The sequence below is a fragment of the Lucilia cuprina genome, chromosome 5, assembly GCF_022045245.1.
Source record: "Lucilia cuprina isolate Lc7/37 chromosome 5, ASM2204524v1, whole genome shotgun sequence".
In the NCBI taxonomy this organism is placed as follows: Eukaryota; Metazoa; Arthropoda; class Insecta; order Diptera; family Calliphoridae; genus Lucilia; species Lucilia cuprina.
In genome coordinates, this window is record NC_060953.1 from 62,832,625 (window position 1) to 62,848,571 (window position 15,947).

General features: G+C 32.1%; 3 protein-coding genes across 3 annotated transcripts; 1 reads left to right on the forward strand and 2 right to left on the reverse strand.

The window, feature by feature from the left end:
- The first annotated feature begins 568 nt into the window (after positions 1-568).
- On the forward strand, positions 569-1,357 carry LOC111686264 (heat shock protein 23-like). Its single transcript, XM_023448616.2, has one exon. It carries the CDS (start codon positions 691-693, stop codon positions 1,195-1,197), a length of 507 nt encoding a protein of 168 aa, XP_023304384.2. The 5' UTR covers positions 569-690; the 3' UTR covers positions 1,198-1,357.
- Positions 1,358-3,162: 1,805 nt separating this feature from the next.
- LOC111686262 (heat shock protein 27) lies at positions 3,163-4,398 on the reverse strand. The gene has a single exon (XM_023448613.2). The coding sequence runs from the start codon at positions 4,213-4,215 to the stop codon at positions 3,628-3,630; it is 588 nt and encodes a 195-aa protein (XP_023304381.2). The 5' UTR covers positions 4,216-4,398; the 3' UTR covers positions 3,163-3,627.
- A 3,298-nt stretch (positions 4,399-7,696) lies between these two features.
- LOC111686257 (heat shock protein 67B1) lies at positions 7,697-10,872 on the reverse strand. Its single transcript, XM_023448606.2, has one exon. It carries the CDS (start codon positions 10,456-10,458, stop codon positions 8,320-8,322), a length of 2,139 nt encoding a protein of 712 aa, XP_023304374.2. The 5' UTR covers positions 10,459-10,872; the 3' UTR covers positions 7,697-8,319.
- Between the last annotated feature and the right edge of the window lie 5,075 nt (positions 10,873-15,947).

Genomic DNA, 15,947 nt, shown 5'->3' on the forward strand with positions numbered 1-15,947 from the left:
TTTCATTATTGTAGCATGATATCTTGAAAATATGATGTGATGAAGAAATTTTGAGGTCAGATTCGGATACAATGCTGCTCAGTTGTTTAGAGAAGTTTAGGTCTCTTAGTGTTTTTTTTTTATTAGCCTAAGTTATTCATATGAAATTTTAAAAATAATTGTTCATTCATGTTTATGAATCAAAAATAAATCTTTAGCTGATTATAATACATATTTTTTATAATATCACTTTTTACACAATTGTTGCAATTACACATTACTAAGAAAACCCAAAATATTTCATCAAACTCAAATATTCTACAACTTTCCTGAAAGTTCGGCCAATGAACCATTAAAAACTAAACTAGTACATTAACAACAAATACTATTTGCACTTGTTTATATTAAAAAAAATCTATGAGATAGCAAATATACAAATTATATACTCTTAACACTCTAAAATACTCTTAAAAGTAAAAACACAAAAAATAACGAGAATTTTCTAGTTTTCAGTGGATACTTTAAGAGAATATTCCCACAGCTAATTGACTCTAACTTTGTCATGGTATAAATAGGAATGCCCAACGACGCTCTGTTATCAGTAGATAACAAACATAAATACAAAACAAATCGTGCAATTAGCGAATACACGCTAAAGAAAAGTTTTCCATAACCCAGTGAACAAATTTAATACCACAAATATAGACAAAAATGCGTACTCTACCAATTCTATGGCGTATGGCAGAAGATTTGAGACGTTTGGCTATGCCATCTTCACCATTCTTTGAATATCCATTTGCCAGCACTTATCGTATTGCTCCCTGGAATCACATGAATCGTTTGGTACAAGACGAATTGGGTAAAATCAACAAAGATGGCTATCAAGTTTCAATGAATGTATCCGAATTTAAACCTGAGGAACTTACTGTTAAAGTTGTGGATAATCATGTAATTGTGGAGGGTAAATCGGAGGAACAACATGATAACAGCGGTTATGTTTCACGCTATTTTGTTCGTCGCGTTGCATTGCCAACTGGTTATGAAGCGGATAATGCCATCTCGACGCTTACATCAGATGGCGTTCTAACTGTTAGTGTTCCTAAACCACAAATTGAGGAAAAAGCTCGTGAAATTCCTATTCAAAGGGTGGATGCAGCTTCTATTAAATCAAAAGAATCGATGGAAGAGGGTGCTGCCAGTAAAAAGGATAAAAACTAAGAAGGATATCTATAATAGATGAATAATTTTATCAAAGAATTGTATTATTGAGAATTCGGACTGATTTGTAGTCGTAGTAGTGTGATATAATGTGATTGTAGTTTTAACAAAAGTTTTAATTTAAATATAATAAATATAAAATTGAAAAAAAAAAATAAAATAATGATGGAAGTTTTATATTCAATTCTTATCTGCATTAGACTCGACAATGGACCAAACATTAGACTTGGCTCTGAAATCTACACTTTGGACTTGTTTATAAATGTGTTACGAAATTAAAGTATATTCACATGACCATAGAATAGACTATAGACTAGGATATAGACTAGACTATGGACTAAACAATAGACTAGGCCATATAATAGTCCATAAACTAGTCTATAGACCAAACTATAGAATGCACTATATACTAGACTATCGAATAGACTATAGACTAGACTGTAGACTAGACTGTAGACTAGGCAATAGGCTAAACCAAAGACTATAGTCTACAGACTACATTATATGCTATAATATAGACTAGATTATAAAGTGGTATATAGACTAGACTATAAAGTGGTCTATAGAGTAGACTAAAGACAAGACTATAAACTAGACGCTAGCCTAGACTATAGCCTAGATTATAGAATAGACCACACTAGTCTATAAACTAGACGATCGGCTAGATTACACTATAGACTTAACCAAAGACTTGTCTATAAACTACACTATATATGATATAATATAGATTAGACTATCGACTAGATTATAGACTAGACTATCGACTAGACTATAGACTAGACTTTAGACTAGACTATAGACTAGACTATAGACTAGACTATAGACTAGACTATAGACTAGACTATAGACTAGACTATAGACTAGACTATAGACTAGACTATAGACTAGACTATAGACTAGACTATAGACTAGACTATAGACTAGACTATAGACTAGACTATAGACTAGACTATAGACTAGACTATAGACTATAGACTAGACTAGACTAGACTATAGACTATAGACTAGACTAGACTAGACTATAGACTAGTCTATAGATTGGACTATAGACTGGACTATAGTCTGGACTATAGACTAGGCTATAGACTAGACTATAGACTAGACTGTAGACTAGACTATAGACTAAACTATAGACTAGACTATAGACTAGACTATAGACTAGACTATAGACTAAACTATAGACTAGACTATAGACTAAACTATAGACTATAGACTACGCTATAGACTAAACTATAGACTAGACTATAGGATAGACTATAGACTAGACTATAGACTAGACTATAGACTAGACTAGTAAAATATATAGACTATACTATACACTAGACTATACTATAGACAAAATTATAGACTAGACTATAGACTAGACTACACTATATGTTAGACTATTGACTAGACTATAGACTAGAATATTGACTAGACTATAGACAACATTATAGACTATAAACCTATAAACTAGACTACGTAATAGACGACAGACTGCACTATAGACTAGACTATATATTAGACTATTGACTAGACTACAGACGAAAGACTAAACTATAGACTAGACTATACACAACACTTTAGTCCAGAGCTCAACAACTGCAGAGTTGGCAGTCAGTAGACTATTATATTCTTCTTGATATCAAACCGTATGACAAACTTGAAATACTGATACTATTTCTGTTACGATCTTTTTTTTTTTTGTTTGCTTTACGTCACTACTCTTTCACTGTCAATTATCAAAATTTCTTGTTAAATATTTATGGAATAAATAAATTCACTTAAAGTGAATTTCAATTTGTGAATACAATTTTCATTTTCTTTATTTTTATTTTTAATTTTATTTATTTATGCATTTTTTTTTTTTTTTTGTTTATTTACACAAATAAATTTGACGAAATGAGAAATTAAATATAGAATTTTATAACCTTGAAAATTGTTTTATTTCCTGTACTGTGGCGTATCTAAATAAAATCAAGTATATTTTATTCGTTTGTCTATTTGTTTATTAACCCTTGAGAGATCCTTTAAAGAAATTTATAATTTTTATTTATTTTTAGTTAAATATGAAATATATTTTAACCTGTGTTTTAAATTTTAATACATTTTAAAGAAATCTTAAAATATAATTTCCTTTTAAAATAAATTTTATTTTCACAAATTTTATTAATTTCAACTAAATGATGCACAGAGTATATTTTAGAATTTACTGAACATAAACATCTTGAAATATTATTAAGAATTGTAACCTTAACGAGCCCCAAAGAAGATACAAAGGTTAATGAAAATGTAAATAAATTATTCAATTTTTAATACACATCCACTTGCACTTTTCATTGTTCACTGATTTCACCAATGCTGCCTCTGCCAATAGAATATTTTTTAATCATTTCGTTATGCCTCTTTCTCTCTCTCTATGCTATCCATCTATTCATGTCGAGTGATTAATTATTTCCAAGGTATAGCATATTTTCCCGTTTCATGGATTTTCACCTGACGTTCGCCAGAAGTAAATGTTTTTTTAGGCGGTGGTGGTGGTGGAACTTTTATGGTTAAATAACCATTTGTGGATAAATCCGAAATAACATCGTTGGGATTAAAGCCTCTGGGCAAAAGATATTTGCGTAGAAAACGACGTTCCACATAACTATTGCCACTGTCCGTACGTCTGCCATGCTTACCCTCTACAATGACATAATCATCATTGGTCTTTACCTCAATCTCATGAGGCCTAAATTGGCTGACATCGATATTAACTTGGAAGCCCTTTTCATCGATACGTACTCGTTCACCATTGTAGAAATTATCCCAGACCAGGGGATACGACCAGTCCAGTAGATGATTTTGAATATATTGATTACGTACACGACGCGTTACTAATTCATCCATTGGTCTTAGCAGCGAACTAGAGGGCCACAAAAGACGCGGATCATCCCAAAGGTAGGGATACAAATGAAAATCGTACGGTGGATAATAGCGTGGACGATCGAATTCACGCGCAAGATCGCGATAATAGCTGCTTGGCAAAAGTGCCATTTGTACTTTATTCGGTTCTAAATATTTTTTTTAAAACTTAATAATCTGTTTAGCAAAAATTTGTCTAATTTTTCGTTTGCTTATTTTTTCAAGAAATCTTTTCACTCGTGTGTGGTGATTAAAAGGTTTGGCAACTGAATAAATTGAAATTTTCTCAAGTTCTTTTGCCTAAGGTGAGCAGCCACAATAAAATGTATATAATTTTCTTATTTTGGTTTTATTTGTTTGAATTTGTCTAAGAACTTAGAATTTTAGCCAAATTTATTATAATTGTATATTTAAGTATTTGTGAGCGTGATAATTTACTTTGTACAATTATTGACTAATCATTTAACTTAGTTATCTATTAAATTTTATTTTCAGTGTAAATATCTAGTATTGAATTTTGACGTTGTTTTGGCAATGTTTATTACAACTATACAAAGATTTTTCATACTACCAGATATATGGATGATTCATTTGTTTTGATTTCTTTAAATGAACAAAATAATTTGTTTACATTTTGATTGAAGAACCGCTATTAGCCAATATTGGCATTCACAAAAGATCTGGAATATAATTAAGATCAAGATCGTCATTTGCATTATGTCAAGAAACTATGTTATAAACAAAAGTATTGTCTAGACTATGGATTAAACTTTTGTCTAGACAATAAACTTTATTATTCTCTAGACTAAACTTTAGTCTAAACAATAGACTTAATTATATTCTAGACTATATATTGAACCAAATTATAGTCTAGACTATAGACATAACTTAAATCTTGACAATAATCCAAAATTAAAGTCTAAACTATAAACTAAACTGAAGATAATAGACTATATTATATTCTACACTTTAGGCAAAATTATTGCATAGACTAAACTATAGTCTAAAATATAGACTAAATTACAGTTTAGGCTTTAAACTAAACAATAGTCTATACTTCAGACTAAACCATAGTTTAAACTATGAACCAAGCTATTGCCTAGACTACACACTAAACTATAATTTTGACTATAGATTAAACTATAAACTAAGTTGTAAATTATAGACTGAAGGCTGAAATAAACTGGAGTCTAGACTAAACTGCGTTAAACTTAAGTTTAAACTAAAGCCCTGAGTAAAGCTAAACTATTGTCTAGATCATAGATATAACTTCATTATGTACATTATGTACACTATAGACCAGAGGATAGACTTTACTATAGTATAGATTAATACACTGGGTCTAGGCTATAGACTAAACTTTAGTCTAAATTGTAGGTCAAATTGTGGTATTTATTATAGGCTAAACTATAGCCCAGACTTTAGTTAATTATTGTCTACACTAACATTAGTCTTGACTGTAGACTTAACTATAGCATTAACTATAGTCTAAAGTTTAGACTAAACAATATTCCAGACTAAAACCTAAACTATAATGCTGACTATAAAGTCAGCAACAATTTTTGCTATATATTAAACAATAATACCTATACTGACTGTAGGCTAAACTTATATCCTTACTAAGGAGTAAGCTATATACTTCTTAATATAGAGTCAAACTTATAATATAGTATAGAATATAGTCCACACTATTGATTAAGCATACCGAGCGAGTACACCACCGGAATCATTTTAGACCCATCGGTGGGATCTCACCATCTTTCCAACTTTCCGTCTTCGCTACTGTCAGCTTCTTGGGTACCACATGACCTTAATATTCCCAATATGGGAATTTTTGTCGATAGTCAAGGGAAAGGAGCTCGAGGCAATTAACCTGACAAACGCAAAACCATTCGACGCAACAAAAGCTGAACTAAAAATGCACATTTACGAGCACATTTAGGCAAATTTGGACGTGCGGATTTAGACGTATGTAGAGCATGTAGAGAGGACAGTGTAACTCTGGAGCACTTTCTTTGTCACTGCCTGGCATTCGGCGAAGTTAGATCTAAGTATCTTGAAAGTAATGTTATTCCGAAAATAACATTCCAGACTAACACTGATTGGAAGATTCTTAGTAATTACTTTCAGGAAATTGAATTTCTGAAAACAGATAAATAATTCATTCAGTTACCTTTTTTCTTTTCTCATGACAACGAGCGCACAACAGGCCCGATTGTGCCCTAGGTGTATTTCTTCGGATCTGATGTAGTATACATCCTCCTATCAACCTTAACTAAGCAAGCAGCACTTCTCTCATTAAATCCTTATACAACCACTTCCCTATTAGTTAGACAATGCAAGAAAGATCTGTCAAGGCTGGTTCGCTTGTCTGAGATTACCCTGGTTTTGGTCTCTGGGATTATTATGGGTATTGTTATCCTCCTAAAATAACAAGCTCTTAAAACTTCTTATAAACCCAAGGATGGGTGCTGGATAGACATGCAAGGCGACTTGGGTTACCCTTCAATGAACACTATCCTGATTATAGTCCAGACTATAAAATAAATAACGTTTTATTCTATAATCCTGACTTAGACTAAATTATAGCAACTAGTTCCAATATGGTTTTAAATATCTTCCTGACATTAGACTAAACTATATATAGTCTAAATTTTAGAATAAATAAAAATGTTTTATGCTATACTCCAGACTATATACTAAACAATAGCAACTAGTTACATTGTGGTGTAAACTATCTTCCTGATATTGGACTGATCTATAGTCTAAAAATTAGAACTTTGGACCAGACAATATACAGCTTAAATGCATACATATTTATACATATATAGACTATAGAGTAATAGTCTTAACTATAACAACTATTTACAACTATTTACATTATGACATTAGACTGAACTAAGTATATCTAAACTTTTAGAACAATAGACCAGACCAGATAAACTACAGCTTAAATGCTTGCATACATATGTACATGTAGTCCTTGAATTGGGAAATTTGAAAATATATATATGTATATAGATTTAAATCTGTGGATCTTAATCATATATAAATGTTTTCTTAAAAATTTCATTTAAATACTACCATTTATTATTTTTATCATATTTGAAATAAAACAAAACACTCGCAAAAATTACTTTATTTATTTTTGTCACATAAATACAATTATGCAATTAAGATGTTTTATTAAACATTTGTTTCAGAAATCTTTATTTTATGAACTTATTTATTCATTCATCATTATCATCTGTAATTAAGAGGCTGTGGATTTGAAATCAAAAAAAATCTGTGATTTTTTTTATAATATATTTATATATTTTTTTCTGATTTATTTTATTAATTATTTTATAATTAATAGTTTTTTTTGTTTTTTTTATTTTTCATTTATTATAATGTTTATATAATTATTTGATTTATTTCTTTTTTATGTGGTATTTAAAGTAAATACTTAAAATTAAATAGTTGAAATTGTATTATTTTCTTTTTTTTTAGTTTTATTTTGAAAGTATGCTGCTTTTCATTTTCAATTTATATCATAATTCATTTTATTATAATAATATTTTTTATTTTATTTATCATTATGAAAACTATGGTACTTAAATATATATATCGAAAATGTTTAAATAAAAAAATATATATGTATATAAAAAAATTATTAAAAAAAAAAAATTAGGAATAATTTCTTTAAAAATATAGGAAATTTGACGGCAGTCTTAGTCAGCCAAAGAAATACTATGAGACATTACAAACAAAATTATAAAAAAAAAAATTGTTCACAAATAAGAAACGAATTTATTATAATTATAATAATATAATTTGTTTTATTTGTTTAAAAAAGCATTTACTGTCGCTGCTGCTGATTTCTAACATTTTGCAGACAGTAATTTTTTTTAAATTTAATTTTTATTATTATTTTTTTTTTGCTACTACATGTAGAATTTGTCTTTTTTTTCTTAGAGTTTAGTACTATAGTATAAGTAGTTGTTGTATTTTCGAGTAACTCATATGAGAGTTGTTAAATACTCTTGTCAGTTTCTCTTTATCTCGTCTAAAATTTTCAGTTTTTGTTCATTTTTTTAACTCTATCGTAAATCGTTCGTTCATTCGTTTTTTCTTTCATTCGTTCCTGCTGGAACTCTGCATTTTAAATAAGTCTGTTGTTGTTTGTGGGGAGGGGTGTTTGTATAGGAGAAGGGAAAAGGTTGTCAGGATAAAAAATAAAAGTGTAGACATTTTTTAATTGGCCATTTCTTCGGTAGCCACTAGTGGTGTTGCTGTTGTATTATTGCCATTACCTAAATGTGATTTTTTTGCAAACAGTGAACACTCAACATTGTCGACTGTGGTTGCGGTTGTGTTTGAGTCTGCGGTAGTTGTTATGCCATCCATGGATTCGGTGAGTATGTCATTTTGCTCAGCATTGTTGTCTGTTATATCGGCTGGGTCAGCTGTTGCAGCCTTGAGTAGAGCAACATTATCAATAATGTTTGTTGTAGTAGTTGTTGTGTCAGTACTCAATACAGCTGTTTCCATTTCAACATCACCATCGGCCACAGATTCAGCCTTACTGCTGTTGTCTGTAGAAATTTTAGCTGTAGCTGTAGCAGCAGCAGAATCACTGTCTGTATTAGCAGACTTTGGAATATCGTCTGAAATTTCGCCGGTTACAACACCATTTCCATCTTTAACATCTTTTGCCGAGTTTTCTGTGGCAACATCAGTGGAAGTCAAGTTATTATTCGTGGTTGTGTTAGTGTTGTTGCTATTTGTGCTGGTATTGTTGTTATTGTTGGTAGTGTTAGTAGTAGTGGTGGTGGTGCTGCTGCTGCTGGAAGTATCTGTGTTATTAGTTGTCTCTGTTTCTTTTTTCTGTTTTGCAGAATCAGCTGCTCCCACCGCTGTAGCAGCTGGTTTAACAGCCGTTTTTACGCTACACGTTTTAAGAATGGCTACAAAGATTTCTGTATTGTCTGTTTTCTTAGCAACATTATCTTTACGTTGGCCAACATCTTTATCAACTTCTTCATCTACCTCCATTTTTGCCACATTAGATTTTTCATTCGAACTCTCTTCCAATTTAGTTGCAGCCGCAGACTCGTTGGTTTTCTCTGTTGCTGCTTTTGTTGCATCTGTAATACTTGTAGACTCTTCCATTTTTTCACAAACGTTTTTTGTATCACCATTCGAATCGGACATGCACTCATCCAGTAATTTTTTCTCAGTCTCATCAACAATTTCAGCCTGTTCTTCCTGTTTCTTAGCAGCAATTTGTTTTTCCGCTTGTTCAATGTTTTCAGCTTTTTTCTCTACATCATTCTTTTCAATTTCCTCAACATTTGATTGTTGTTGTTGTTCCGTCTGTTTAAGCACAATTTCGTTGATTTGTTCATCGGCTTTTTCCATTTCAACATCGTCGTTTACAACTTCTTCTGTTCCTGCTACAACAACTGATGCTGCATCAGTTTCATTGACTGTATTTGTTGTTGGTATTGGTGCTGAAGAAGTTACAGACTCCTCTGGCTCTGTTTCTGGAGGTAAATCCAGTTTTTGTCTCTTTTCGGGCAACTGGCACTCCAAACGAGCCGATGGCGTTGTTGGTAATTTCTTCGATGTTTCTTTTACTGTTATATCCTTTGCAGACACCACCAATACTGGGGTTGGTCCTGGTGTCGGCTGAATTTCTATAATCCGCTCATTGGGTTCGTCATTTTTAGCAGTCGGCGGTGGTGGTGGTGGAGCCTTTACCGTTAATATACCATCCGAAGACAAAGTCGAGAGCACATCATTGGGATCGTAACCCTTTGGCAACATATACTTGCGTACAAAATGCCTCGAAATGACGCCATGACCATCTTCCTTATCGTCATGTCTGCCTTCGACCACAATGCAGTTATCGATTGTTTTCACCGACAGCTCATTCGGTGCAAATTGCTTAACATTCATGCTTACTTGGAAGCCATTCTTATTGACCACCGAATATGAGGCCGATTTACCCGGTGTACCACCACCAGCTCCAACAACACTCGAAGAACCTGACGCTTCCTTGCCGGAATTTTCCGGAGTACCAGCAACCGTTTCCTCGCCAGATTTGGCACAGCAAGCCGTTTTAATGCGATTATAAGGATGATGACGTTTCGAGGGCATCCAAAACGATGAAAAAGATGAGGTGCGACTACGTCTGGGACTGGTTTGGGGCTGATGTTGTTGTTGCTGCTGTTGTTGTTGCTGCTGCTGGTGCTGTTGTGGCTGCTGATGCTGATCCGTGCCAGTATAAAGACCAAAACCAAAGTCATTAATATCTATACCATTGGCCAGGCAACGGCTAAACTCATGGAGTTCATCTGCCAAATCCAAAATGAACGGTATCAGGGACATTTTCTTGAAAAATCGTTTTATTTGTTTTAGGTTTTATTGAAAATTGTTTGAGTTTTAAAATGCAACTTTTTCTTTTTCAGATTATGTATCTTTTACTTTATATATTATACATATACATATATACTATATAGTATGTATCTTTATGTACTATATATATATGTATTTTTTAATTTTTTTTGTTGCTACCACCTCACTGTAATTTAATACTGTTTGTAATTTGGACAGAAATTGAAAAATGTTATTCTTCCGTCTGGTCTGAAACCGTTTGAATGCAATCGCCGATTGATGCGTCGTTGTCGTCGTCGCCAAAAACACACACGCCCGTGTGATTTCTTAACTGGTTTTTTGCATTTTGCAGTCAAGTCTCAACACTCTCGCTCTCCCCAGTGGCTGAATGTGTGACGATTTTTTGGGTTGTGTGTCTTTAGCGTTGTTCCTAAACTAGTTTGCAGTGCTGAATGGAAATTATTATAATTGTTGTTATTGTTATTAATGTTGTATGTGGAATGTCGTCTCATGTTTTTCATTGTTTCCTTGAGTACGTATCTAGATACATGTACGTCGTGTATTCGTTAGTTTGTTCGTTATGCCGGTACTTTTAGTTGTGTGTATGTAGTTTATATTAGTGTTCTTGGCTGCATGAAAAATTATGTATTTGCCATAGGGTTTTTTTCAATTTGTTTCTCTCTATCTGTGTCTATGTATCTCTCTTTTCATTTCAGCGTAATTAATTTTTGAATATTTTTCTACTATTCTCGTCTATCCTTTTGTCTAATGTCGTCTATGGAACTACACACATCCTCCCTCAACAGCCCCAAACTCCCTTTCTCAATTGCATTTAGATGTGAAATGTGAAATGAAACGAAAATTAAAAAAAAAAACTGTAATAAACCCGACGACGACTAAAACGGCGACAACAACCACGAATATTATGTTGATGCTGTTGTAAAACAAATATCGATTTTCTAAACTACGAATCCCTTGTATTCGTATTGAATTGTTTATATCTGAAGAAAAAAATATCAAACATATTAACAACATTCATTTACCCAAAAAGCAATAACAAAAATTGGAATATTTTTGGTCTCATTTGAAATTGTCTGTAACGTAAAACTCAGCCACAAAAGATATTTGAGAAGTTTTCTTTTTAGACAAGGCTTCCACATTCACTTAAACTTCCTAGTCTAGTCTACAAACTTTCACTAATTTTTCAAAAAAGATAAATATTACTATTATAAAGTTATCATGAGATTTCATTTCAATGCACTTATTTATTTACAATATATTCTCTTGTAATTGTTACTGACCTATCAAAATGAAAATTTTTAAAAAATTTATAATCAATGAGACCAATGCTCTAAATTGTCACCTTCGGAACAGGTGAATTCGTTTTAGATTTCAATAAAAATATGTTTATGAACTTTTTAATTTTTTGACATTTTTTCAACTGATTCTAAAAAGTTGTTTCGGAACTAGTATGTGTTCATTGAACTAGTTTAGCATCAATGTATATGTCAAAAAATTAGTTCCTTAAAAACTCTTTAGGAGGTATTTTAGAACCATTACAGTGTTCCGAGGAACGGATTTCAGTAGTAGTTGCGACATCACTAGTTTCAAGGTTATTATTTAAGAATCTGAAGTGAACAAGTTCTAATTTTTTTCATGGGATGTATGTAAAAAAAATTAACTGAAATCCACTTTAATGTTTCAAACTAAATAAATTTCGTTGCTCAATCTTTGATTGTAATAAATCCTTTTCCTAAATTTAAGAAAAATCTCTGTAGGATATAAATATATTAACTACGATCAAATCTCTATATATCATCAATTACACATCCAAACAAATGTTAAACACATTGACTAAAGTATGCACTTCTAAAGGATTAAGCTGGACTGCAACCGAATATGTACTCAGAATTTCTTAATCACATCAAGTTTTAGAGATGTAGTATTCTAAAGTGTGTAAAATTTCCGTCTTGACATTAAAATAAAGTTTTGGTTTCTGCTATGTATATCGTGTTCGTTTTTCCAAAATATCTTCACCCAAAGTATGGTCAATGAAAGTTTTGAGACTACAGGCTTTTAAATTCATAATTAAGACATTAAAACTACAATGCAAGTTTTCAAAATCCCAAGTATTTCAATATGAAAAATAACTATCTGTTTCAGTAAGTATGAAAAAAACAGAATGTTTCAAATGGATAACATCGCAAAAGCTAATCCAGTTTTGTTTGTATATCGAGAATGTCTGGGATAATTTGGGTCATTAACATAGCTTTTGTTTATAATGGCATTCTACAAAAAACACTCTAACGTAGACAAACTGGAACTAAAGGAAGGATAGAGGGAGTAGTGTTTGTGGACATTTGCTTTAAACCTTTTCACATCGAAAGTGGCGGGGAATACTTCTGCAGGAAGCGGTCCACTGGTCAATCGACCACAAATGGATGTGTAGGCAGTCGTGTGCTACATAAAAATATACGGGTATCGGTAACGAGTTCCCTACTTTCAGAGAAACACATTCCATTATAGTATCGATAGAACAGAAAAACACACCTCACGTTGCGACGGTGCTCCAGTGAATCAATAGAGTTGGATACCCTACAGTCACCGATACGTACGTTCGCCCACTCTTGTACGCAGTCGAGTAGCTCCAAAATAGATTTCGAAGCTCCGTCCCATACATGGGAGTTGTATTTCATTTTCGGTTGGATATAAGTGTTGTAAATAGTAAGAAGATCAGATAGAGTGAAGTATGTCGTACACCGTTTCAAAAAACCAAAACACTTGAATGCTTTTTTCGACAGTTGGAAAATGTGTTTAGTCCAACAAACATCGCACTGTATTTGCATGCCCAGAACATCAAGAGTTTCTGATTCCTTAATATTTACACCATCCATAAATATAGATGGACTAACATTATCTGCCATACGTTTATGTGATAAAAAAACATCATTGAGTTTTGCGGGTGTTAAATTCGACTTTGTTTACACGACGTCATTCAGAGATTTTTATCAAGTCGTGAATAAGCGATTCATTCATATTGTGTCTCATTGCCCTAATCCCTAGAAGGCATGGTCTATATTTGAATAAATAGGAGAGGCAGATATTGCTGTCATCGGCAAAAGAGTAGATAGAGTTGGAAGTTTGACATAGAAGGTCATTTATGAAGATAAGAAACAGGGTAGGAGACGCCCCAATAGATCTTCATTTTCTAAAATGCTTATGTCTTCCAAAAGTTCAATCTGTTAGTTACTACAATACTACAATTTCGCTTCCTAAAACCTTCAAAAAAAGAACATAAAAAAACGTATAAATTTATAGTCGGACATTGCCGACCATATGATACCCTACACCAGTCAGTATGTTAAAATTGTGAATTTTTTTAAATAAAGCATTCAATTTGTTATTGCGGAATATTTTTACTTATTGTTGACGAAAAAAGAAATTTTCTACAAGAGGGCTCATATACGGGCCTATCCTTATAAATTTTGGTAGATGAATTTACGTCTATTTCAGAGTCATTTATGTAGATTTTAATCGTTTTATAAGTAATTATAAGTTAATTTTGACCATCAAGTCATTTTCTGAAGGGGAGTTTGTATGGGGGCTAGGGTCAAATGAGGCCCGATCACAATAAAAATTAGTATTGTCATTTATTGTTCTATAAAATTAATTTTTGCTGATTTTTGTTGACATTATAAAACATTTAACGTACTTATAAGCCTAAAGGCCCGATTCGGTGGGTACGGTTGTAAGGGGGCTAGGAGAAATAATGGACCGATTTCAACCATTTTCAATAGCAATCATCCTTGAACCAAGAAAAGAGTATGCGCCAAATTTCATCAAATTATCTTGAAAATTGCGACCTGTAGCATGCGCCCAAGGTTACATGGACACACAGACGGACGGACGGACAGACGGACATAGCTAAATCAACTCAGAAAGTGATTCTAAGGCGATTGGTATACTTTAAGGTATTTTTGGGTGTTACAAACTTTAGCACAAACGAATAATAACCTCCCCACTATAGTGGTGTAAGGTATAATTACTTTCTGAGAAATGAAATGTAGTGAATTTGGAATCAAATAAAAAGGACAGGAGGGATGTCCTTTTTATTTGATTCCACAGGACTTTTTCAGTACTTCCATAGAGTAAATTCTACTTCTTTTTCGCTTCTTTGGAAGTTCTTTTTTTTGCTGGTTTATTGTGATTGAGGAATTATGAGGTCAAATTCGGATTCTGCACAAATCAATTAAGAGACATTTAATTTGGTCTCTTAATTAAAAATATGTTGGCCTGTGATATTTAAGAAAAATGGTTAAAAATATCGAATTTTAAAATTTGAAGATAGCTTAAGTAACCTTTATCTATCATCTGAAGCAAGTTGCTTCCACGAATTCTATGAACAAGTACAATTTTATAGAGATTTTAATATAACTATTAATCCGTTCTGCGATTTAGTTAAAATCCACTAGTAACTTCAATTATTAAAATATTATTTAGTTCTTATAATTTATCTATTAGCATGTGTTTGCCATAATATTCATGATAAATATATTTAACTACATTTTTTTAAATATTTCTAATTTAATAAATACAATATTTACTTGCTTCAATTCAAGTTCAATCTATTAACACGAAATTAACCACGACATTTCGTGTTGGAATTTTCTTTTCAGAAAAAAAACATTGTAAAGACTTAAAAGAAAAAAAAGCTCATGACAAGAAATGCATATAGAGAAATTAACTAAAAACGCTTTAGAAAATTATAGTTACGGATCCCATAAAAAGATTCATATGTAGTCATGTACAACAACATAATGATACCGGCAAAAATGAGACCGGTTTTGCTTGGAAATTGACTGGAAATTTTGCAAAAGAAATAAAAAGAAACCAAGTATCTGTGAGTTTTGCCAGCAGCGCATGTGTAAGTTGTGCATGTGTGTGTGTGTGTATTTATATCTGTGACCATGAACACACATTTACTCACATACATACCGGTTCTACATGACTAAAAATATACATATTGGAGATAATAAAGTGCAGAACAATCTTTTCATACACTTTGTGTGTCGTGTGTGTGTACACAAACTACAACGACAACAAAAAACAGCTGACAATAAGTTTAAAAAAAGCATATAGAGAGCTAGTAGCAGCAGCAGCGGCAACAACCAGCTTAAAATGCCGGTCATTGTACCGGCAACAAGATTACAAAAACAAAACAACAACAATAATGAAATAAATGCACAACACCACCAACAACTACAGCTGTTTGGTCGGCTGGTTGTTGGTTTTTTTTCTTCTGTTCTATATGGTTTTGTTTGCAACAATCGCAAGGTTGCCAATATTATTATTGCAATTTTGGGGGTGAAATGATAATGAAATAAATCCAAATATCTAAATTATTAGAGCAGAAATTGCATAGTGTTTTTTTAAAATGCTAATTAATTCGATCAGTTTTAACTCTGTATGTGTATCTAACAACT

Excerpts from the sequence above, each read along its gene's own strand:
- LOC111686262 (XM_023448613.2), bottom strand. The coding sequence starts at position 4,215 with ATGGCACTTTTGCCAAGCAGCTATTATCGCGATCTTGCGCGTGAATTC.
- LOC111686257 (XM_023448606.2), bottom strand. The coding sequence starts at position 10,458 with ATGTCCCTGATACCGTTCATTTTGGATTTGGCAGATGAACTCCATGAG.
- LOC111686264 (XM_023448616.2), top strand. The coding sequence starts at position 691 with ATGCGTACTCTACCAATTCTATGGCGTATGGCAGAAGATTTGAGACGT.